A 25,070-nucleotide genomic window follows, 5' to 3' on the forward strand; every position below is an offset into this window, starting at 1 on the left:
TTGAAGTAAACATGCTTGAGCAGTTTGAGATTGTGGATGCAATACAAACATAATATTAATAGCAACTGCGATTTATACACATAAGCAAACACTCCGACCTTCAAAAGGGGTACAAAGAAGATATTTGTTATAAACACTCTATAACTCCAAACTAACTGGAGGAAACCACATTACAGAAAATATGGGAATCAGAATCTACAACCAAGGACACCTGACTGACTCAGTCAGTAGAGCATGCAACTCTTGAACTTGGCATTGTAAATTCAAGCCCCACGTTGGGTAGAGAGATTACTTAAAAATAAAACCTAAAAAAAAAAAAAAAAAAAAAAAAAAAAAATCTGTAACCAAATGTGGTAATATCATAAAGGGATATTAAAACTCTACTATACTGAACAATGAAAAGAGGCTTTAGGAACTAGATAGGGATACAGCAGACTTTAACTAGGTCTACCATAGGTCTTAGTTGAAATAAAACCCTCCTGCTAAATCCAAGAAAGGCAAAAAAGTTGCTATGTAGAGCCACTTCCTTCTAAGTGAGTAAGAGGGCAGATATTATTGAAGGGTCAAGATGTTAGCAAACTTTTTGTGCTGTTTAACAAAGTAGATGGCTGTTTGTAATCCACTGAACACTCTGCTAGGCATTAAATAGGTTAAAGTGGACCTGAGGATCTTTGTAAAGAAAAATTGGCAAAGATGAATTTTTTTAATCTTTTTTATTTAAGTAACCTCATTTGGGGCTCAAACTCATGAACCCAAGATCAAGAGTCGCATGCTTTCCTGACTGAACCAGGAGGCCCCACAAAATCAGGTGCCCCACAAAAATGAATTCTTGAGAGTTTTTCAGAATTTGGAGTTTTGGGGACCAGTCCTAGAGAAAGGTATGCATGTGAGACAGAGACAGAATGAATATGAATGAATGCCAAACTCCTCCTCTTTCTATAGTCATTCTCATCTCAGTATGACAACTCCATCCTTCCAGTTGGTCAGGCCAAGCACTGGGAATCATCCTTGACTTCTCTTCCAACCTTACAGCAGATCCTATGGCTCCATCTTCAAGATACGTAATTTCTCACTACCTAGTCCGAGCCACTCTCATCTGTTACCTTAATTATTATGAAAGCCCCTTTAGCTTTGACTCATGCAATCCATCTTAAATACAGCAGTCCAAATGAACACTTTAAAACCTAAGCCAGATCTTGTCACTTGTCAGCTCAAAGCGTTTCGATGGTGCATTTCACTGTCTACAGAATGGCTTACAAGGCCTTATAGTATCTAGCTTTCCATTGCCTCTCTAACCACATATCCTGCTACTCTCTGTTCCTCACTTATGTCCCTATTAGCTACACTGGCCTCATTGCTATTTCTCAAACCTGCCAGTGTATTCTCACTTCAGAACCTTTGCACTTGTTTCCTGGAATGATCCTGTAAAGTTCTTACCCCAACTATTCTCACGGCTTGCTCTCACCTCTTCCAGATCTTTGCTGAACTGTAATTTCACGAGGCCTTCCTTCCTAGCCATCTTATTTCTGATTTCAAGAGCCTTACCTACACACACACAAAACATCTCTATCCCTCCTTCTCCCCTTTACATTCTCCAAAGTCCTTGTCATCTAACATACTAAGTTCTACTTATTTATTTGTTTCCCCTACAACTACAATGTGTAAGTTCTGTGAGGGAAGGATGTTTGTGGTTTACCGCCATATCCCCATCAGTAAGCGGTACACAGCACTTGATAGGTACTATTTTCTTTTTTTTTTTTTTTAATGTTTTTATTTATTTTTGAAGGAGAGAGAGAGAGAGACAGCATGAGCAGGGGAGGAGCAGAGAGAGAGACACAGAATTGGAAGCAGGCTCCAGGCTCTAAGCTGTCAGCACAGAGCCCGATGCGGGGCTCGAACCCACAAACTGTGAGATCATGACCCGAGCCGAAGTCGGACGCTTAACCGACTGAGCCAGCCAGGCACCCCTGATGGGTACTATTTTCTAATGAAGGAATAAATGTAAGGTAGAAAAGTGCCTGAAACTACTCTTCAGAAAAGGTTGATCTAGTATTCAATTTTAACTTGCTTTTATCGCTGTGGCTTTTTGGTTACCTGTTGGTTTTGTGTTATGTGAAATGAAGAAAAGGTGCAAAAAGGTAGCACACATAGGACAGGTGACATAAACCACATGAGTTCAGAAATAGGCCCCAGAGCTACAGATTGCAGTGAACACATGCCTCTTATACAGTAAATGCAGTCCACAGAAGGGGCTTCAAACTTTCCTCAGAACAATGAATGAGATCAAGCCATTCTTATTCAGCTATCAAGTGTCATGGAAACCATCATCACATAAACATTAGAAGATGAAGCCTAATTCTATCAATTAGTTTAACAAGCCCTATTAATGGGGATCCAGTTGCACACCACCTTTATATTGATTTATACCTCATCTATTCCCAAGGATGACAGTTGATAGTAACTCTAACAAAGAGAAATCACTAAACTTATGATTTTGTAGTATCATCCATCCTTACATTATTTCTCTTCTCTGCCATTCAAACCAGACCAGAATTCTTAAAATGTCAGCAATTCCCACAAAAGTTTTAGGAGAGGTACAGCAAACAAAAATCCTAAGTTGTCATATTTTAGAAAATGGAAGGATGACCAGAACTCAAGTGATTTTTTTTTCAGAAGTGTACATCATTCTGTTAAATTGATCTTTTTTCCTTGTAGAGTTTACTTATTTTTGAGGGGGGGGGGGGGGGGAGGGGCAGAGAGAGGGTCCCAAACAGGCTCTCCACTGTCAGTGTGGAGCCCAAGTCAGGGCTTGAACTCCCAAACCGTGAGATCATGACCTGAGCCAAAATCAAGAGTCCGATGTTTAACAGCCTGAGCCACCCAGGAGGCCCCGCCTTTTAGTTTTTAAACTATAGCTTCCTCTAACTTTGTTATAATTTGCGAGTATTTTAGCATAAAATCCTTTCCCTTTAAATGTGTAATTTACATATGTGTGGTTTTACATGTCCCAGAAAGAATATTCACTATCAATTTTTCCAAGCACCACCAAAAATACTTTATTGAGTGAGGGTTTTTTCCCCCTCTGACTACACCATACTACCATACTACCGGGTTCACTGTGACCACCAGATCTTAGGTCCTTCCAATGAACTCAATTCACACAGGATCCTGTGTAGTCAGAAAGTACATACTACTACCAAAACTAAAAACTGTAATCATAACAATAAGGTGACAGTTAAAGACTAATTTGAAGACTTAGGACACATAAACAACAATCAGATAAGTGTTTTATCATTAACATTTATTGATGGGATGGATAAATACATATTGAGAAACATACTTGACAGCAAGATATCAAACTGATAGCCAGACTATAAAATGTATACAACATCCTTTTTTAAATTTTTTAAAAATGTTTTGAATTTTTTTACAAAGAGCCCTTACTGTAATGGTCACTTACATCCTATCAATCACATAACAACAGTAGAGATCCCAGGGGTAGCATCCAGAACTGAGGTGCCCCAAGGAGGACAGAGGCAACAGCAGAATAGTATGCTGAGAAAGGACTCTTAAGAGCAATACAAAGAAAACAGACAAAAATATTACCACAAAATTGTACCTGAGTGACATAGATTGGTAAAGTATTTTACTTTTTTTTTTTCTTCTTTGCTCTTTGGTCTGATAAGAAAACGGACAGTTTCAGGTGTGTGGAACAGGATAAGGAAAGGTCAGTTTCAAATCCAGAAACCTAGGTTAACACTAAGTTAGGCTGCCGCATTCTTTTCTTTGGGTGCTTAACCCAGACAGCACTTCCATCTTACAACAATTTCCAATGTGATCAACCACTAATCAGTTAGTTCCTCAGCATTCGACTGAAGAGTTCCTGATAACCTGATGGAGACATACTTGCTCTGGCTTCAATTAGCATGCTGTCAAGCATCCCTCTCCACGCTTAACGTGGCAACGGAAAACCCGAGTCTTTCTCTTCTTTTGATTCAACCATAAATATGCACTCACAAAGGGGAAGAGCAGACACTGCTTTTTAGTAAACATTCATTTTCTTTCCCTCCCTTTTCCAATGCCAAGTTCATATTAAAAACTTTAGAAACATTAAAATGGAAGGGTCTCCCACTTAGAAAATAATTCTCACTCCAGGCCACTCTATCAGGTAGGATTGCAGTACCATGCTTGTTTCAAACTCACACCCACAGAGGGATAAAACGACAAAATAAAACTTGATATTCTGATAGAACATGAACATTTCTTAAACCATCAGGAGCAAACCTCAGTTAAAAGCTGGGTGTTAAAAAGCAGCAACATGGGAAATCTGGGGAGGTATTGAAGTCACTGAAAGCTTAGTGGGACTGCGGAGGGCTTATTTCTCACCATGTGAGGGGTTGCATAGACTGCTTAAATTCTCCTAAACCCAAGAGAATAACATTTGTATTCCAACTTCAAGATGTTCTAGAATATCCCTTTTCCTACCATTAGTATCAAAAGAACTTATCAACAAAAGAATAATCCTTTAAAGAAGTGATTTGTTCCCAAGTTCCCACAGTCCCTGTGTATCTGTGGGAAACACAAAATCCTACCATACTGGGATAAGATCCCTCTAATTGCCTTTGTCCAGAAGCATAGTATGAGGGGTATACATTTTCAATACGGGGAATTAGGTAGCAAAAGTTTAAGGAAATCAAGCACTGATGTTACCATGATTTTATTTCTATACCCTAATCCATTGCTGTTTCCAACTGGAGATTTAAATTTTTTTTTTTCTATCAACCCTGGTGAAGCCAATAATACGTAACTATGACAAAGGATATATTGAATCAAAATACTAAAATCTTAAATAAAAAAAAAAAAAGAAGAAACTGAGAGTCTCAGATATTGCAACACATTGATTCATGAGTGAGAAACTTAGACTAAGTCCTACGTATTTTCTAAACCCAAAAAGCATAACTGATATTGCAGAAGACCAATTTAGCTTTAAATTAATGCTTCACTAGAGGTCAGTCAACAGCAACACAGGTATCTGATTAAAAGCGCTAAGGACATTCCACAGGTGTTTGTTTTTGCCAACATGAGAGTCAAGCAAGGTTTTAGTAATGAGATTTATAGAACTTGAAGCTCCGGGCCTGCTTACCACCACTTATCCTTTTGATAGTCTAGGTTAAAAGGAGAAAAAAAACCCATGTTTAACTAGACTAACTTTGGATGTATAAATCCCATTCTCACCCTTTGAAGGTGTGAGCATAGAGAAAACACAGAGTTTAGAAACCACACTACCCTTTGAAGCCTAAATCTATGTTAATTTGAACAATATGCATGCTAGCTGACAGGCACATCTGCTAACCCAAATCCAGCAGCTTCATGCAAAGCACATAGGACATTCATGACATATGAACAGATCTAAAAGCAAACACTGTAGGTATCTTAAAACAGTATCAGCAGGCAGTAATATAGAAGTCTTTAAACTGACCTATATCAGCAATGATCTACTAGTGCAAACGCCAGACTACACAGCAGAAAGCAGCCCTCAGGCTCTAAAAAGCACTTTTTCTAGTTTACTCCTGACAAAAGGTCTAAGGAACTAACTACAGACTGCCATGGAGAACGGCTCGGAGGCCAAATGGATATGTATGCCTCTGTGGTGAAGGGAGTGCATATGATTAGAAAATATGTGGCATTTGATGAGAAAAACTGAACACTGTAAAAGGTATTTTCATAATCAAATCAGTGATCAATTCCACCAAGACACAAATCCAAACTAAATAAACTTTTGGGAAGGTCAGGAAGGAGAGCAGACTCCACCAAACAAAATCTAAACAAATAGCCTAAATTTAGTAAGCACATCATAAATCTACCAATTACATAGCACAACACAGAAAATATCAAGGAGAAAGAGGAAAATGCCATCTGTAAAAACGAAGTAACATTCCAAGTCAAAAGTATTACTGGTTTATAGATCAGCAGAGAGCTCATTTTACACAGCAATGGCAGGCACTCTAGACAGTTCAAATATGCAGAGATACAGGACACTAATTCACCTTAAAGTTTACTGTACAAATTCCTTCCTACATTAGGCCAGTGCATCAACAATTCCAATTGCCTTGGTTTTCTCCCCAATCTGTTCCTGGCAAGCAGCAGCACATGTACAACTCCTGTCTCCCTATGACTTCCAATGAAAAATATTCAATTTCTCTATAAAGAATATTTGGTAAAGGAAGCTGCATTAAAAACAAGAAGACAAATTCAAATTGCATCATCTTTTCCATAGCAAGAAATACCATGAAGACCAAAGACTATCACATCAAATGATCTGTAGCTTGGTGGCATTTTCAGTTACACAACTTGGCTTAGAATGCTTTCTAGCCCCTTGAAAAATTTTTTTCCTCAGCAAAAGTGTTGAGTGCTAGGATCCTGAATACCACTTATCCTGAAATCTGGGATAGTCAAACACCCATAAGAATAGGACTCCTAATCCATTTTTTTAAAAAAAATTCTTAGAAACCTGAAAAACCTCTGCCTAGAAGCTAAAGCCACCAAAGATGAACAATCTGTACCTGTGGGCTAGGCTTGCTCACCCTCATGACACCAGTACTGTTAAATTCACAAGCTCTAATCTCTGAAGTCATATAGGTTTGCAAAAATTAAGGATGCAGCTGTTTCCCTTTAGATATACAGATAAAAAGCAAGTCTTACATTCATAATGTAATTTAAAACACAATATCCTAAAAATACCCAATCACAATTTCATTGTTTTCAGTATCCTCTAGCTCCATGGCTTCTCCCAGAACTACTCTCATATATGGTCTGGGCTTTCATAGGCAGGATATACAGCACATCCCCCTTCCCTTCAGAGACCCTGAGACTGCTCTCACTTGAACACTTTCCCAAAGCCCAACTTGAAAAAAAGACACACCCAATTCTGTAGGGCAGAAGCCAGACTTGCTCTCCAATCCTTCTTCCGCAACCCCACCTTTGCTCTGCATCAAAAGGAAAAGGGGGGTAAAAGTTTTTATAATGGAGTCCAGAGTCAGGGCACTGGCTACACTTGCCCAAACTAGAATTTAGAAGGCTACCAGTCAATTACAACATAAAGAAATGGGAAAATACCATGTTAAACACATGCCTCTTCCTTCCTTTATGTTCTAAAGGCCACACCGTGTTCTCTCTAGTAGACTGTTGGGAAGTGAAAATGGTGAGGGACAGGGAGGGAAAGATAAAACATGATTTTTAAACACACATACTTAAAAACGCACATACCCACACTTACATACACACTTAAAGGTCTCAACACTTCAAGTGGCCGGAGCCTATCAGAACTCAAGGCCAAAGCCTACCCTCCCATCCCCCCTACACACCCCCCACCCTCCAATCCCACCCCCCAGGAGTCATTGCTATGTATCTCATACACACAGCAAAATCCCTATCCCCTCCCCAATGATATAAAAAAAACTAAACAGATAACTTACTTTCTTTAAATTATTTTTAAAAGTCTCTTAAAAGATTTTGACGTTTAAATACTTCCTCTCTTCTGATAATATTAAACACCAAAAGGATCCACAACTGTTTGATAAAACCAACCCTCCATATTTCAGTCCTGGCAAGAAGAGGGAAGACATCAACTCTAATCGATCTAATTAGGAGGTGGAGAGGCCAAGAACAGAGAAAGTACTCTTAATCCTTCACAGCTTAACACATTCTCACCTCTCTAATACCAGTAAAAACTATAATAAAATAGTTAAATTTCTGAGGCAGTAGATATAACCAAGCCCCTCTACCACCCTCCCACCTGCATGTCAATATTCATTTATTCCCTAGTCCAAGAAGGGTGACGTATTTCATGAGGGAAGTAATTTCCTTAGTCCAGAATCAGTAGTTAAAAAAAAAAAAAAAGTTGTTTTTATGGAAGTTTTTTTTCTCCTCTTCTTTTTCTTTACTTAGGAAGGGGTGGAAGTGGTGGAGGAGGTTCTGATGGTAGAGGTGGGAGCCGGGGTTTGTCTGTATTGCCAGACCTGGAGGACATTCCACCACCCCGTGGATTCAGATATTCACCATAAGAATGAACAAATTCAAATGCAGGGGCTGAGTGGGCTGCACACCTTGGGCACTGAGAAGGGAGTGAAGCATATTCACAGTATCTTGATAGTCTATTGTCTGGGTTGTGTTGTGACCATTGGCCCCAGTGGGCCCTTTGTCCAGTTTCATATGAGGAACTCGAGTTTTACAGCTAGGCTGTGTAAAGGGAAGGCCACTTGTGTCTGAGCTATGCCCAGGCAACTGGGCCATTGTAGGAAGAGGAGGGAAGGGGAAATTTATGGAAGAGGATTTAGTACTCTTGGCAATCTTGGCTGGATGATCAAACACTGCCCCTCCAGTCTCTTCAGAGGGGCCCCTTTTACGAGTAGAACTGGAAGAGGAGAAAGAACTAGACAAGCTATAGGGTTTGTGTGCTAAGGTGCTTGTCTGGCTACTATGTTTTGGATCACCTGGACGTTTGTTCCCAGTACCAGCTGGAAGCTGTGAGTGAGAGTGCTTGTGTGAGTGGTGATTATGATGATGATGATGATTAGATGGGTGGGTCTTGTGCTTTTCTTTGTGCTCTCGGCTCTTTGTGACACTGTCCTCTACAGAATTGTGCTTGTCAGCTGCAGCATGGACTTTAATGCGCATTTTTATCTCCTCTGGTTTTGAAGAGGCAGCTTTATCTCCACTCGCCACTGGGATTCTCATTTTGAGAGCTGCTTTGTCAGGTTTTTCCAGAAAAGGCCGCTCAGGGTTTTCTGAGCCCTCTACGGGCATTTTCAGAATGACTGAAGAATGGCTATCATGGTGTGACAGAAGATTCTGGGCAGCATATGCATATTGTGACTTCACATTGGCCTCCATGTTCTCTAATTGCCTCTTTTGGGCAGCCAACTCTTCTGCATGCTTTGCACGGTATTCTTTCAGAGACACTTTAGCTGATGGCACACTCTTACTATTTTGCTTCTGGGAAATAAATGTATTCGAACCATCCTGTTGCAAAGAATGATCAACTCCTATAAGTGCTAAATTCTCACTAGTCCGATGACCCTGAGCAGGTTCCAGTTTAAAAGGGGGTTGGGAGGACAGCCAACGTTCGCCCTGCAACATCTCCACATTGCTTAAGTTGCTGGATGACTCTTCAGTGGCTGGAAGGGAAGGCACTGCACTTGTGGTAGAAGTTGACATGCTCATTAAACCTGCGATAGTTGTGTCTGAAGAGCTCTGGGAAATCATACTGAGAATTGTCTGCTCCGAAGTGTTTTCATCTGTTCCTCGATCATCTGCTTTTGTTTTCTTGGGAGCCTGGCATGCCTAGAATGAAGCAGATGACATCTCTTTACTTCAGGAAATTTATAAAATGGAAAACAAAAACAAATAAGCACAACCTAAAATAAGAAGACTGCTTGCTGAAACACTGGAAGTTTCAGATACTGCACAGGCAGTTGGCTACTCTGAGATCAATAATTATAACCACTAGAAGTCAGATTTTAAAAACCTTCAATCAAGAGTCATACAAACAGATCTCAAAGAGATCTCTTTACTCCCATGTTCACTGCAGCACTATTCACAACTGCCAAGATAGGGAAGCAGCCCAAGTGTCCATCCATCGATGGGTGAATGGATAAGCAAAATGTGGTACTTACATACAATGAAATTGTGCTTAGCCATAAAAAAAAAAAAAAAAAAGGAGGAGGATTCTGGGAAAATGTCAAGAGTAGAAAGCACCAGGAATCTGTCTCCCCACCTAGAAAACAATTGGACTGGCAGAATCTGTCTGATGTAACTATTCTGGAGTCCGTTGAAGGCTTGCAACTTTTGGGGCAAGCCTTGGACAGTAAATTGAGGTTAATTTATATCAGTTCATCTCTCAGCACATCAGCAACTACCCATCTCCTACCCCAGCCACAATGAAGGCAGTTGTGCACCTGCTCCTGGAATAGCCTGCACACACTTTGGGGAAGCCAGTACCAGCAAAAGACTATCCTACAAATATCAAGCTCTGTGCTTTGACCCCTGATTGCAGCTTCTGATCACAGAGGTACAGACCAAGAGGCAGGCAGCCACTGTTGTTGTGCCTCCCTCCACTGTTGCAAGCTCCTCCCCTTCTGGCTAAAGTAACTTCCAGGGGATCTGAAGCACCTGCATCCTTTCTCTTCATTTTTTGCTTTTTTCCCCTTTGGGGAGCCAGACATTAAAGATCAGGACATTAGAAAACTTGGACCACACATTCCCAGGGAAAGGATCAGAAAAGAAGTGAGAATACCTTAAGTTTACACCTCAGGCTGATCCTCATCAGCGACACCATACAAAATCAAATCCACTCCACATCCAAAAACAATAACAAAAACAGAAAACCCTGGGAATCTGATTTCTAGAGTTACCACATTATTAGATTCAAATGGCCAGCATTCAACAAAAAAATCACAAAGCATTTAAAGAAACAGGAAAGTATGGCCCATAAGGAAAAAAAATAAATCAACAAAAAAATGCCCCTGGGAAAGACCTGATGGCAGATCTACTACACAAAGACTTTAAAATAACTCCCTTAGGGGAGTCTGGGTGGCTCAGTTGGGTGAGCTCCCGACTCTTAATTTCAGCTCAGGTCATGATCTCACGGTTCATGAGTTTGAGCCCCATGAAGGGGGCTCACTCTCTCTCTCAAAATAACATTGTAAAAAATTCAAAAAAAATAGTCTATAACTGTGCCTTTGTTTCCTACATGATTTAAGAGACTTAATACATTTTAAGGGAAAAAACACAATTATCAGTGTAAAAGCTAGTTATTACTGTAACTTTGGTTTGTAATTCAAATCTTAGTTTCTATATAATTTAAGAGCCTAATGCATCTAAAAGGATTATTAGTTTATGTTCTGGGGGCATGCAATGTTTAAAGATACAACTTTGTGACAGCCAACAATCAAAAGATGTGGGGACACAGCTAAAAGGAGGAGTTTTGTATGTATGTTACTGAAGTTAAACCAATATAAATTCAAATTAGTATAACTTTATGATGTTAAATGTAATCCTCATGAGAACCACAAAGAAAATAGCCATAAAATACACACAAAAGGAAATGAGAAAAGAATTTAAAATTTTCACTATGGAAAAATCACCTAAAAGAAGACAGTAATGCAAGAAATGAGGGACAAAAAACTATAAGGCATATAGAAAACAAATAGCATAAGCATAATGATATCATTTATAATTACTTTTAAGTGTAAATAGATTAAATTGTCAAAATGCATAAAAACATATGTCCAACTATATATACGCTCTCTACAAGCAACTGAGATCCTAAGACCCAAACTTGAAAATAGGAGGAGGGAAAAAAATACACCATGCAAACAGTACCCAAGAGACAGCAAGGGTGGCTAGTGGTATACTTTTTTTTTTTTTTAAGGTTCTAACTTTTTTTAAGTTTATTTATTTATTTAGAGAAAGAGAGAGAGAGACTGCATGGGTGTGTGAGTGGGGGAAGAGCAAACAGAGAATCCCAAGCAGGCTCCATACTACCAGCTTGGAGCCCAACACAGAGCTCGAACTCACAAACTGTGATATCATGACCTGAGCCAGAACTGAGAGTAGGACATTTAACTAACTGAGCTACCCAGGCACCCCCCAAGGGTGGCTACACTAATATAAAACAAATACACTTTAAAACCAAAAAAGTTTTCAAAAAAAAAATAAAAAAGGTTTCAAGAGAAAAGAGCATTATATATTAATACTAGGCTCAATACAACAACTATAACTATTATAAACATTTACACACCCAATAAAAGACCATCAAAATACAGGAAGCAAAACCCACAGAATTGAAGGAAGAAATAAGACAGTTTTACACTAATAGGTGCAGACTTCAATACCTACCCACAACAATGGACAGAACAAACCAACAAAAGATAAACAGAGAATTTAAAAAATAAACCAACTAGCTCTAACAGACATATATGAACAAACACTCTACCCAACAACACTATAAACATTCTTCTCAAGTACACATAGGGCAATTACCAGGATAGACCATATGTGAGGCCACAAATTAAGTCTCAATAGATTTTTAAAAGACAGATACCATACAAATTAACTTTTTTGACCACAACAGGATAAAGTTAGAAATCAGTAACAAAAGGAAAACTGGAAAATTCACAAAATTGTGGAAATTAAACAGCACTTTTTAAAAATATTTATTTATTTAAGAAAGAAAAAGAAAGCTCAAGCAGGGGAGGGGCAAAGAGAGAGGGAAACAGAATCCCAAGCAGGCTCCGCCCTGCCAGCACGTAGCCCAATGGGGGGCTCAAACCCACAAACCGTGAGATCATGACCTGAGCCAAAACCAAGAGTCAGATGCTTAACTGCCTGTGCCACCCAGGCGCCTCTAAACAGCACTTTTAAACAACCAATGGATCAAAGAAGAAATCAAAGGGGAAACTGGAAAATACTTAGGGATGAATGAAAACAAAAACACAACTATCAAAATTTATGGGATGGGGGCGCCTGGGTGGCTCAGTTGGTTAAGCGTCCGACTTAAGATCATGATCTCATGGCTAGTGAATTCGGGCCCCACACTGGGCTCCATGCCGACCACTCGGAGCCTGGAGCCTACTTTCGATTCTGTGTCTCCCTCTCTCTCTGCCCCTCCCCTGCTCGCACTCTGTCTCTCCCTCTCAAAAATAAAACAAAACATTAAAAAAAAATTTTTTTAATTTATGGGATGTAGCGAAAGCAGTGCTAAAGGAGAAATTTATAGCTATGAGCACTGACATTTAAAAAACAATAAAGATCTCAAATTAACAAACTAACCTTATAACTTGAGCAACTAGAAAAAAGAACAAACTAAAGCCAAAGCAAGAAGAAAGGAAATACCAAAGATTAGAGCAGAGATAAACAAAACAGAAAACATAATAGAGAAAAATTAATAAAACTAGAAGTTGGCTCTTTGAGAAGATCAAAAAAGTTAAACCTTTATTTAGCTAAATGGTCTGAGAAAAAAACAGAAGACTCAAACCACTAAAATCAGAAATAAAAGTGGAGACATTGCTACCAATTCTACAGAAATAAAAAGGATTATAAGAGTACTTTGAACAATCATATGCCAACAAATTAGATAATCTAGATGAAATGGACAAATTTCTAGAAACACAAAACCTACCAAGAATAAACCATAAAGTGTAGAAAATCTGAACAGATCTGTCTAGTCAGGAGACTGAATCAATTAAAAAAAAAAAAAAAAACTCCCAACAAAGAACAGCCCTGGACCTGATGGCTTCACTAGTGAATCTCAACAAAACGTTTAGAGTAACACCAATCTTTTTTAAATTTTCCCAAAAATTTGAAGAGGAAGGAACACCTCTCAACTCATTCTATAAGGCCAGCATTACCCTGATATCAAAGCCAGACAAAGACACTACAAGAAAACTAGAGCGCCTAGGTGGCTCAGTCAGTTAAGCGTCTGACTTTGGCTCAGATCATGACCTCACGGTTCATGAGTTTGAGCCCCGTGTTGGGCTCTGTGCTGACAGCTCAGAACCTGGAGCTTGCTTCAGATTCTGTATCTCTGTCTCTCTCTGACCCTTCCCTACTCTCTCTCTCTCTCACAAAAGTAAATAAACATTAAAAGGAAAGAAAGAAAATTATAGACTAATATCCCTTATGACCATTGATGTAATAATTCTCAACAAAATACAACAAACTCAGAGCGCCTGAGTGGCTCAGTTGGTTAAGCGTCCGACTTCAGCTCAGGTCATGATCTCACGGCTTGTGAGTTTGAGCCCCGCATCGGGCTCTGTGCTGACAGCTCAGAGCCTGGAGCCTCTTCAGATTCTGTGTCTTTCTCTCTCTCTCTGCCCCTCCCCCACTCACACTCTGTCTCTCTCTGTCTCGGTCTCTCAAAAATAAACATTAAAAAAAAACCCTAACAAACAGAATTTATTAGCAGCATATTAAAAGGATTATACACACTATGACCAAAGGGATTCATTTCTGAAATGCATGAATGGTTCAACATACAAAAATCAACCATGCAATACATCAAACACAATAAAGGAAAAAACCACATGATCGTCTAGATACAGAAAAAGCATCTGACAAAATTCAATACCCTTCCATGATAAAAACACCTAACAAACTAGGACTAGAAGGAAACTACCTCAAAAAAAAAAGCCATATACAAAAAACCCACAGCAAATATCACATTCAACAGTGAAAAACTGAAAGCCTTTCTGCTAAGATACAGAAAAAGTCAAGGATGCCCACTCCTATTCAACAAAGTACTAGAAGTTCTCATCACAACAACTAGGCAAGAAGTGCATGGGTGGCTCAGTGAGTTGAGCATGTGACTCTTGATTTCAGTTCAGGTCATGATTCCAGTGTCATGGGATCCACACCTGCATCAGTCTCAGCACTGAGTGTGGAGCCTGCTTAAGATTCTCTCTCTCCCTCTGCCCCTCTCCCCTGCTCGCATACACTCACACTTTCTCTCTCACACTCAAATTAAAAAAAATAAAAATAAAAGAACTAGGCAAGAAAAAGGAGTAAGTATTCAAATTGGCAAAAAAGTAAAATTATCTGTTTGCAGATGATATAATCTTGCATAGAAAACACACACACACACACACACACAAAAATGAATTCAGCAAAATAGCAGGATACAAAGTCAACACATAAAATTCAGTTGCATTTCTATACATGAAGAATCTGTAAAGGAAATAATGAAATAATTCTATTTACAATAGCATCAAAAACAAAAACAAAAACAAAAACGAATGACTAACATAACAACTTGTACAATTAAAACTGCAAAACACTGTTGAAAGAAATTAAGACATAAATGAAAACTCGTCCCATGTTCTAGATTCAAAGATTTAATATTGTTAAAATGTGAGTATTATTACCCTAAGTAATTTACAAATTCAATGCAATCCCCACCAAAATCCCAATGATGTTTTTTGGCAAAATAGAAAAGGCTACCCTAAAATTCATATGGGATCTCTAAAGACCCCAAATAGCTAAAACAATTTGAAAATGAGTAACAAAACTGGAGAATTCACACTTCCTGATTTCAAAACTTACTACAAAGCTACAGTAATCACTGTACAGTAATACAGTGTGGTACTGGCATAAAGAGACATACAGACAAATGAACAGAATAGAAAGCCCAGAAATAAATCCATGCAATATATAGCCAAATGATTTCTGCCAAAGGTGCCAAGACCATTTAACGGCAAAAGGATACTTTTTTTTTTTTTTTTTAATGTTTATTTTGAGAGACAGACAGAGCATGAGCAGGGGAGGGACAGAGAGGGACAGAATCCAAAGCAGGCTCCAGGCTCTGAGCTGTCAGCAGAGCCCAATGCAGGGCTCAAACCCACGAGCCACGAGATCATGACCTGAGCCAAAGTCAGACTCTTAACCAACTGAGCCATCCAGGTGCTACAGGATAGTCATTTCAATAAACAGTGCTAGGAATACTAGATATCCACATGCAAAAAAATGAAATTATACCCTTGCCTAATACTACATACAAAATTAACTCAAAAATGGATACAGAACTTAAAACTCTTAGAAGAAAACACAGAACAAAAGCTTCACAACAGTGGATTTGGCAACTTCCTGGATATAATATCAATGGCACAGATAACAACAAAAAGAACAATCTGAACTTCAAAAATTTTTTTTATTTTTCTAATTAAAAAAATTTAAGAATCACTTCAAAAAATTAAAATTAAAAACAGCAATTCCACTTCTGGGTACATAACCAAAAGAATCAAAAGCAAGGTCTTGAAGAAATAAATACTTGTACACCCATGTTCACAGCAGCATTATTTACAATAGCTAAAATATGGAAGCCACCCAAGTGTCCATCAACAGATGAATAGTTAAGGAAAATGTGGTACATACACACAATGGAATATAATTCAGCCTTTAAAAGAAACAAAACTCAGTAAGCTACAACATGGATGAGCCTTGAGAACATTATTGTAAATGAAATAAGCCACAAAAAGATAAATACTGTGGGTGCCTGGGTGGCTCAGTCAGTTGAGCGACTGACTTCAGCTCAGGTCATGGTCTCACGGTTTGTGAGTTCGAGCCCCGCGTCGGGGCCTGTGCTGACAGCTTGAAACCTGGAGCCTGCTTCAGATTCTGTGTCTCCCTCTCTCTTTCTGCCCCTCCCCCACTCATTCTCTCTCTCTCTCTCTGTCTCAGAAATAAACATTAAAAAAAAAAGATAAATACTGTATGATTCCACTTCTATGAGGTACTTACAGTAGTCAAATCATAAAGACAGAGAGCATAATTGTAGTTATCAATGGCTGGAGTTGGGGGAGGGGGAATAGGTAGTTATTTAATGGGTATAAAGTTCCAGTTTTACAAGATGAAAAGAATTATGGAGGTGAACGGTAATGATGGGTGCACAACGATATGAATATATTTAACACTACCGAGCTATACACTTAAAAATAGTTAAGATGGGGTCCCCTGGGGGCTCAGTCAGTTAAGCGTCTGACTTTGGCTCAGGTCATGATTTCATGGTTCGTGAGTTCAAGCCCCACATCGGCCTCTGTGCTGACAGCTAGCTCAGAGTCTGGAGCCTGTCTTCAGATTCTGGGTCTCCCTCTCTCTGTCCCTCCCCTGCTCCTGCTGTCTCTGTCTCTCTCTCTTTCTCCCTCAAAAATAAATGAAACATTAAAATAATTAAAAAAAATAGTTAAGATGGTAACTTTAATGTTATATGTATTTTACCAAAATTAAAAAGAAAAAAAGATGGAAATCCAGCCATCTGCCATAATATGAACAAACCTGGAAGGCCTTTTGCTGTGAAATATGCTAGACACAGAAAGACAAAAACACTGCATGATCTCACTTATATGAGAAATCTAAAATAGTTAAACTCATATAGACAAAACAGATAGTGGCCTGGGGGGAGGAGGAAAACAAGGACATGTTAGTCAAAGGGTACAAAGTGCCAGTTATACAAGGTAAGTCCTAGAGACCCACTATACAACATAATGTCTGTAGTTTAACAATATAGTACTGTATATGCGAAAATTTGCTAAAGGGGTCAATCTCGTTAGGTGTTCTATCACCTGCCAAAAAAGTTACATTAATCTATACCAATGCTACAGGCAATTAAAAAAGTGAATCTGTGCATATCTAAAATCCATTTGTGAACGTCTATGCCTTATGACTGCATAGGACAGCAGTTAGTCCAAAAGCAAATTCCAGAAATATTGGTGAGGTGTGATGTGATTACCATGGTGACCTATGTACTCATAAGCCTCCTTTGAATCCTAGGCAAACTCATTTTCTACAATTCACTGAGCTCAGAAGAATGAAATTAAGTTTATCAATCTGGATTTCTGAGAATGCAGGGAACATCTTAAAACAAACTTTCTATCTGACACTAGGGGGAAAAAAGATTCCATTATGCATAAGTAAAACTTTGAAAAATATTTGAAATACAACTTTAGCCTACAATCTAAATAAAAACAAAGTTCTAAAATCCATTTAAAAAGCAAATAATGTCAGGGTGCCTGGGTGGCTCAGTTGGTTAAGTGTCCACCTTTGGCTCAGGTCATGATCTCACAGTTCATGAATTCGAGCCCCACATCCATCGGGCTCTGTGCTGACAGCTCAGAGCCTGGAGCCTGCCTCATCCTCTGTGTCTCCCTCTCTCCTTACCCCTCCCTGTTCATGCTCTGTCTCTCTCTCAAAAATAAATAAACATTAAAAAAAACAAACTTAAAAAGCAAATAATGTCAAAGACAGCATGATACCAGCTCTAACCCTGCAACTCCATCTTTCCTGTACCAGAAGTCAACACTTTTATGACTCAGAGAAGCCATACTTTTCCCAAAAGTCTCCACACAGAAAACACTCAACCAATGTTGCTAACTGACTATATCACAGGAGTTGCACAACACAAAACAAATCCTGCTATTACCTACCACCATGGACTTCTGGGCCAGTATCCAAGCTATGAAGCTATCAGTATATAACTAAGAAAAGGAAAATTCCAAACATGGGGTACGTATCCAATTCTGCTATATTCACTGTGCAGTCAAAAGAAAAAAAAATAGTTTTGTACCGCAAGCTGACAGCAAAAATTCTTACCCTCCAATTCCGAATTCGTTTGAGCCTGTTGGGAGTTTTCTCCAGAATCTGTAGAAATTCATGTGTCAGTTCTACAAATGAAATAGAACATTTGAGAAAAACTTAAAGCACAAGTAAAAACCAAGAATAACCTCAACTAACTATTTTCTTCTGAATCAAGTCACTTTGGGCCAGATATGTGACAGATCAAGAGCAAGTGCTTTCAAAGGTCCCTTACTCTAAAACTTACCATCTAAAAGTTCCAAGGTCACAGTGGCGTCAACATACTCCCACCAGTGCTTCCCATCAGTTGAGACTGGGATCTCCCAGTTGGACCACTTGCAAGCCAGATGAATGCAGACACAGGCCACCACAGGAGGTGTGTACTGCAGGCTAAATGTGGTCAAATGCAGGCTGACATCAGAGGGAAGGAAACAAGAGAGTGTCATGAGCTCTCAATTCTGAACCCAAAGTTAAAACTCTCCATTATTTAAAAAGAAAAAAAAAAGTTAAAAAAAAAAAAAAAAAAAAACCACTGGGGAGTAAAAAGGGCAAGAAATATCCAGTGCTCTGATCCAGCACTCAACATGACTTTCCATTAACCCACCTGCCCACTCAGGTAACATTTCTAAACATTTTGGCTACACATCACTCAATCCACATACTGACGAAGGACAAGGACCAGGACCAGGACCAAAACCAAACAGACAAGGAACTCTGTTATTTAAAATAAGGATCTATTAAAATAAGCTTCTTCTGAGAAGAAGCTTAGAACTTAAGGAAAATTGTAAGATTTTGGCTATGTGTAACCCCTAAACCAAATACTTAAAACCCCCTTAAAATTATCTGGTCTCTTGCCAATCACAGGTCTGGTCCACTTAAAATAACGAATAGACAATCACTCTCTTAATTGTGAATGTGGCTGATTGATGGTTTACTTCAAAAATGTCTCCTATCAGGCTATAAAAGTGAACTTCTTAGTCCCGGCAGTCAACAGAAGTTATCTTTGGTTTCCATGAACAATCAATTAGAGATGAGAATGAGCAAATAATTTGGTAATACAAGTTATATATTAATTATTTTAAAGCAAGAAAAAAGAAAATTATTATAACTCTTTACACATATATATATGCCCATTTATCTGGAATGGAGGAAGAAAAAGGAAGTCTTTTCATTATCATAATTATTGCAGAATCCTCCAAATTAGATTCTCAGTCACTGTCAATGAACCCCAAGTTTACCTAAACTTACAGAACTATGCTCTTGGATATTTTAAAGAAAGGTAAGACATGCAGAATTGAGTAGGCTACCAAACAATCAGTACTGCATAATTATATTACCTTAGCAAGTTAAACAGCATGGAAATTTAAGGTACAGTATGAAAACTGTATAGAAAAATCAACATTTACCAGAGAATTGTCTGTTAACACATTGTTATCAAAGATCCATCCTGGGTCCTTGGGTTCTAGTTTACTAAGTGCCAGACCTGGTATCTTTCCACATACCCCTCAAAAGGTGACAATTCCAACCCAAGTAAAGTCCTATCCCAAAATATAAGGGAAAAATATTAAAATATAAACCTGTTGGTTGCCATGAAGTAAGAAGTCTGTGCTAAGTCCTTGCTTGCTAAAAAAAAAAAGGGGGGGAGGGGAAAAATTATTAGTTCCTTTCATTCTCAACAATCATTTAGTGAATATTTAATATTTCCACGTAGAGAATATCATAACGAATAAGGCAGACAGGGTCCTTGATCACCTGCTCTTTAACATTATACCAAAAGTGACAAATTAGTTTTTGTAATTACAGTAACTATGCTGCTTCCAGACCTAGGAACGCAAGCTTTCTACACACCAAATATTTGGGGTACTTGTTTAAAATGCAATTCCTGGACATCCTCCCTACAGTGTGACTCAGTATGTCTGGAGAAGGATACAAGCATTTTTAACAGGTAACCCAGAAATTCTGATGCAAGAGTTCACTGAGAAATACTGAACTGGAAGATGAACTAATTTAGAGGCAAGATCAGAACCCAGAAGACCTTGATATATTTGGTAAAAGTGATTTGTGCTTTAAAAAAAAAAAAAAAAAAAAAAAAAAAGGTTTTTAATGGAGTATCCTGTGATTCATACCCCAAATCATCAAATAACATGAATTACTGACATATCATAATCAAGGGGAAAAAAAAAAAAACAATGACACATCCCTCTTTCCCCAAAAAACTTCTCTGGGTAAAATAAAGCCAATTTTAATCTTTCTTAAAACTTAGTCTTTTCAATATTAGCATGTATCTACCTCTCTTTAACCTTATCCTTGTTCAAAATAAACCTTCTTATGCTTTCAAAATATAAAGAACTTGGGGAAACTTTGGAAGGCAGCTATGCTCACCACTATACCACCAATGCTGCACAAAAAGTTGGGAAAACTTTGGGAATTTACAGATGAAGCACACATTAGCAAAATATAAAATAAAGCCAAATGTTAGTTTCATCTACAAAATGAAAAGGCAATCCAATGCACAAGTGTCTAGATATTGCTACTACTATTAAACTAAGTAAAAGGAACAAGGTTTCATGCAATTATAGCTACTAGGTTAAATTAGAAAAAAAAAGGAAGTCCTGCCAAGGGTTTGTCAATCATGGAAATAAGTCAAATAAATTCTACATGATCCTCTGAGTGGCCTAGGACAATCAACCCTAAAATCAAATTAAGATCACCACTCCCAAGATAACCTTAAACTGCTATTAGATACTCATGATTTGACTTTATAAAATCTGCTCCAGGCTCTGAGAAACATCCTCAAGAGGCTAATTCTCTTTAACCGGAGAATTTTTCTTAAAAAATTTAAGAACCAAGAACCCAGGGCACCTAGGTAACTCAGTGGGTTAAGCGTCCAACTTGGGTTCATCATAATCTTATGGTTCGTGAGTTCAAGCCCCAAATCAGGCTCTGCACTGACAGCACAGAGCCTGCTTCAGATTCTCTGTCTCCCTCTCTCTCTGCCCCTCTCCCACACGCATGTTCTTTCTCATTCTCTCTCAAAAATAAACATTAAAAAAAAAAAAATCCTCGGGGCACCTGGGTGACTCAGTCAGTTAAGCGTCTGACTTCAGCTCAGGTCATGATCCCACCATTGGTGGGTTTGAGTCCCACCAACTCAACTTTAAAATGCCAAGTTAGAGGGGTGCCTGGGTGGCTCAGTCAGTTAAGTGTCCGACTTCAACTCAGGTCATGATCTCATGGTTCATGAGTTTGAGCCCTGCGTTGGGCTCTGTGCTGACAGCTCAGAGCCTGGAGCCTGCTTCAGATTCTTTGTCTCCCTCTCTCTCTGGCCCTCCCCGACTTGTGCTCGCTCGCGCTCTTTCTCTCCCAAATATAAACATTAAAAAAATTTTTTTAATAAAATAAAATCCCAAGTTAGAAACACTCATTTTGATTTAAACCAGGTAGTCCTTTCAATTTAACTTCTAGCTAAATTAGCTGTTATATATCTGTCCACCATAAATAAATCATAGCCATTAAATGGTAAAACAATTTAAGACAACCGTTTCAAGTTGGGATTCCTTACCTCGAACCAGTTGAGTGCACTTTACCACATGTGTATGTGGATGATCAATTGTTAGTTCAAATCCTTTTAAAAAAATAAAATAACTAGTTAAAAAGCTAAAGATACTAGAGTCATTTTATACTTCTATCTGAGTCATCATTAAAGGCCTCTCTCATTTTCCTCTCCCAAAAGTGCTGTTCAGAGGCTAAGAGGGTCACACAACATACACAGCATGCTCTTCTCTAAGACATATGATCTTCAATGACACTTATATCTTGAGCTAGATAATAAAGCTAATGCACTTTTAAGACTCCTGAGGAACCAATAATCTCTAAATAGAAAACACTTTTTCTAGGGACAATAGAATATAAGGTTAGAATAAACAGTCATTCAAGTATAACTTCTAAAGCTTAACCTTGAGAAAACATTTTAAAACCTATTCCTCTTGGGGCACCTGGGTGGCTCAGTCAGTTAAGCGTCTCGGTTCGGGTCATGGTCTCACAGTTGGAGCCCCACGTTGGGCTCTGCACTGACAGTGTGGGGCCTGCTTAAGATCCTCTCTCTCCCTCCATCTCTGCCCCTCCCCTGCTCATGCTCTCTTTCTCTCAAAATAAACAAACAAACCAAAAAAAATACTCCTTAAAAAAATTTTTAATAAAATAAGAATTAAAAAAAAACTACTACTTTTATCTCAGTTTTGTTTCTTTCCAACATTCTAACTTATAATAGTAAGTAGTAAACATTTATTTAACCCCAAATGGTGTTTACCAAAAATACTTAAGGAGAAATTGGTCTATAAAAAATTTTTAGTAAGTTTCTTTTCTTTTGCATATGTAAATAAAATTTTCTAGATACAATTAAAAAATTCTACTGAGAAATTTACATGATGTAAATTATTCTAAATGGATGACTCAGGCAAATTAAATCTTAGTGGCTTCCACATTAAAATATTAAAAATTTATTCCACCAGAAAAATATCATTGTCCCCTAAAATATGTTACTTTGAAGATAATTTAAAGTAAAAAGCTAATTAACATAAACTTCAGAGATAAGCTTTGCAGAACTGTGTGTACAGACATGCAATAAAATACAGCTATACCAGTAACTTTCCAACACGACTCAGGAAATCTTCCCTTACCCAGAGAAGAGAAAAATAGCCCAATAGAACTAAGAAAAAAATCTTTGTTTTCCATATTTGGTAAGCTTTTAAAAGCAGTGTCTCTGATAAAAATAATAATAGATAATAGCATCATCAGCATTGCCCATCAACCATGATAGCTTGAATTTCTCCACCTCCACTTTGCTAAACACTGACCACCAATTTTAAAAATAAATGCTATATCTAAATATAATGACAAACATGGGAATGCAAGGTGGTGCAGCCACTCTGGAAAATAGTATGGAGGTTCCTCAAAAAACTAAAAATAGAACTACCCTATAACCCAGCAATTGCACTACTAGGCATTTATCCAAGGGATACAGGTGTGCTGTTTCGAAGGGACACATGCACCCCCATGTTTACAGCAGCACTATCAACAATAGCCAAAGTGTGGAAAGAGCCCAAATGTCCACTGATGGATGAATGGATAAAGAAAATGTGGTATATATATACAATGGAGTATTATTCGGCAATCAAAAAGAATGAAATCTTGCCATTTGCAACTACATGGATGGAACTGGAGGGTATTATGCTAAGTGAAATTAGTCAGAGAAAGACAAAAATCATAGGACTTCACTCATATGAGGACTTTAAGAGACAAAACAGATGAACCTAAGGGAAGGGAAACAAAATTAATATAAAAACAGGGAGGGGGACAAAACAGAAAAGACTCATAAATATGGAGAACAAACTGAGGGTTACTGGAGGGCTTGCAGGAGGGGGGATGGGCTAAATGGGTAAGGGCCATTAAAGAATCTAGTCCTGAAATCATTGTTTCACTATATGCTAATTTGGATGTAAATTTTTAAAAATAAAAAATAAAATTAAAAATATATTATAATAATAATAATAGTAATAAAATAAATATAATGACAAACAGATCATAAAAATCCATAAAGGAAAAAAGTTCTTTAGTTTCTGCCATTATTTATCAGAGAGTTAAAAACGGGGGTGCCTGGGTGGCTCATTTGGTTAAGCATCGGACTTCAGCTCAGGTCATGACCTCACAGTTCATGAGGTCCGAGCCCTGCTGACAGCTCAGAGCCTGGAGCCTGCTTCAGAATCTGTGTCTCCCTCTCTCTCTGCCCCTCCCCCGCTCACACTCAGTGTATGTGTGAGTCTCTCTCAAAAATAAACAAACACTTAAAAAAACTTTTTTAAAAATTGACCAACCTTAAAAAGCAAATCATGAACCCAAAATTTAAACACCCTGCTAACTGCTACTCTATAGGTTGGCTATACCTGCACTCTCCACACTCTACAACCTCTATAATTTGCAAAAACCTTCAGTAGAAATTTTCTTCCTGTTTCCTATTTTGCAAATTTTAAAATATTATATTACATTCATTTTTTAATGTTTTAAAGAAAAATAAACTTACCTAAAGTCTGCAGAATTATGCTTTCTAATATCACCAGATCTTGAACTTGTTGCAGGTAAGCCTGCAGGTGAGAAGATAGATAAATTATTCCCCAAAAAGGCACACTATATGAAGTGTAAACAATTCTAACACCCCTTCCAGGGAAACCAAAGCAACAAAAGGCAGGAATGGAGTTAGGAGGTAGAGTAGGAACTAAAATAGAATCCTTGTATCTATTCAGCACAAATTCTCCTCTTAAAAGAAGAAAAAAAGTAGTATACTGAGATCTAACACTTTATTGATAACTGGCTACAGAAAAGGCACCAGAGATTTGGCTCACTTTCAAGAATAATATTTGTGATGTAGACACAGATAATTAAAAATACATCTTTTTCAACATCACCAAAATACATCTGTAGATCCTTCCTATAGTACTATAGGCAATATCAAACATTTGACTACTGATAAACCTTTGAGGTAGATTTCTAAAAATTATAAGAAGAGTTCAAAGGAAAAGGGAATAAACTAACAGAAAAAAACTCTCTCAGATTTGTACCAGCCAATACTATAGCCACTCTCCACACATGGCTACTGAGCACTTAAAATGTAGCTAAATTTAAATGTGTAATAGAATATACATCAAATTTTGAAGACTTAATTTAAAAAAATGATGCAAATTACCTCAATAATGTTTTAATATTGATTTTATGCTGATATTATATTTGGTGTTAAATTATATAAAATCATTAAAATTTCTTCTTTTAAATGAACATTCCATTTTTTAAATGAAGATTTTAAATCAAATTCAATGAAATGTCAAAAATTTTTAATTACACATGACTCCCATTATATTTCTATTGGAAAGGAATGGTCTAGACCTCTAGGAAAA

At 37.9% G+C, this 25,070-nt stretch overlaps 1 protein-coding gene across 2 annotated transcripts in view; it reads right to left on the reverse strand.

Moving 5' to 3' along the window:
- Positions 1–7,948: 7,948 nt before the first annotated feature.
- CCNT1 (cyclin T1) overlaps positions 7,949–25,070 on the reverse strand; it is a 28,403-nt gene continuing 11,281 nt past the window's right edge. The window contains exons 4-9 of one of the 2 annotated variants that reach the window (XM_042946386.1): positions 24,203–24,263; positions 21,686–21,748; positions 19,701–19,746; positions 18,371–18,534; positions 18,142–18,212; positions 7,949–9,342 (exon numbers count right to left, since the gene is read on the reverse strand). In XM_042946386.1, coding sequence (XP_042802320.1) covers positions 8,047–9,342; positions 18,142–18,212; positions 18,371–18,534; positions 19,701–19,746; positions 21,686–21,748; positions 24,203–24,263 — 1,701 coding nt within the window. In that variant the 3' untranslated portion in view covers positions 7,949–8,046. The remainder of the gene's footprint in view (positions 9,343–18,141; positions 18,213–18,370; positions 18,535–19,700; positions 19,747–21,685; positions 21,749–24,202; positions 24,264–25,070) is intronic. The other variant, XM_042946387.1, reaches the window with a different exon arrangement.

This window comes from Panthera leo, chromosome B4 (genome assembly GCF_018350215.1).
Source record: "Panthera leo isolate Ple1 chromosome B4, P.leo_Ple1_pat1.1, whole genome shotgun sequence".
Lineage (NCBI taxonomy): Eukaryota > Metazoa > Chordata > Mammalia > Carnivora > Felidae > Panthera > Panthera leo.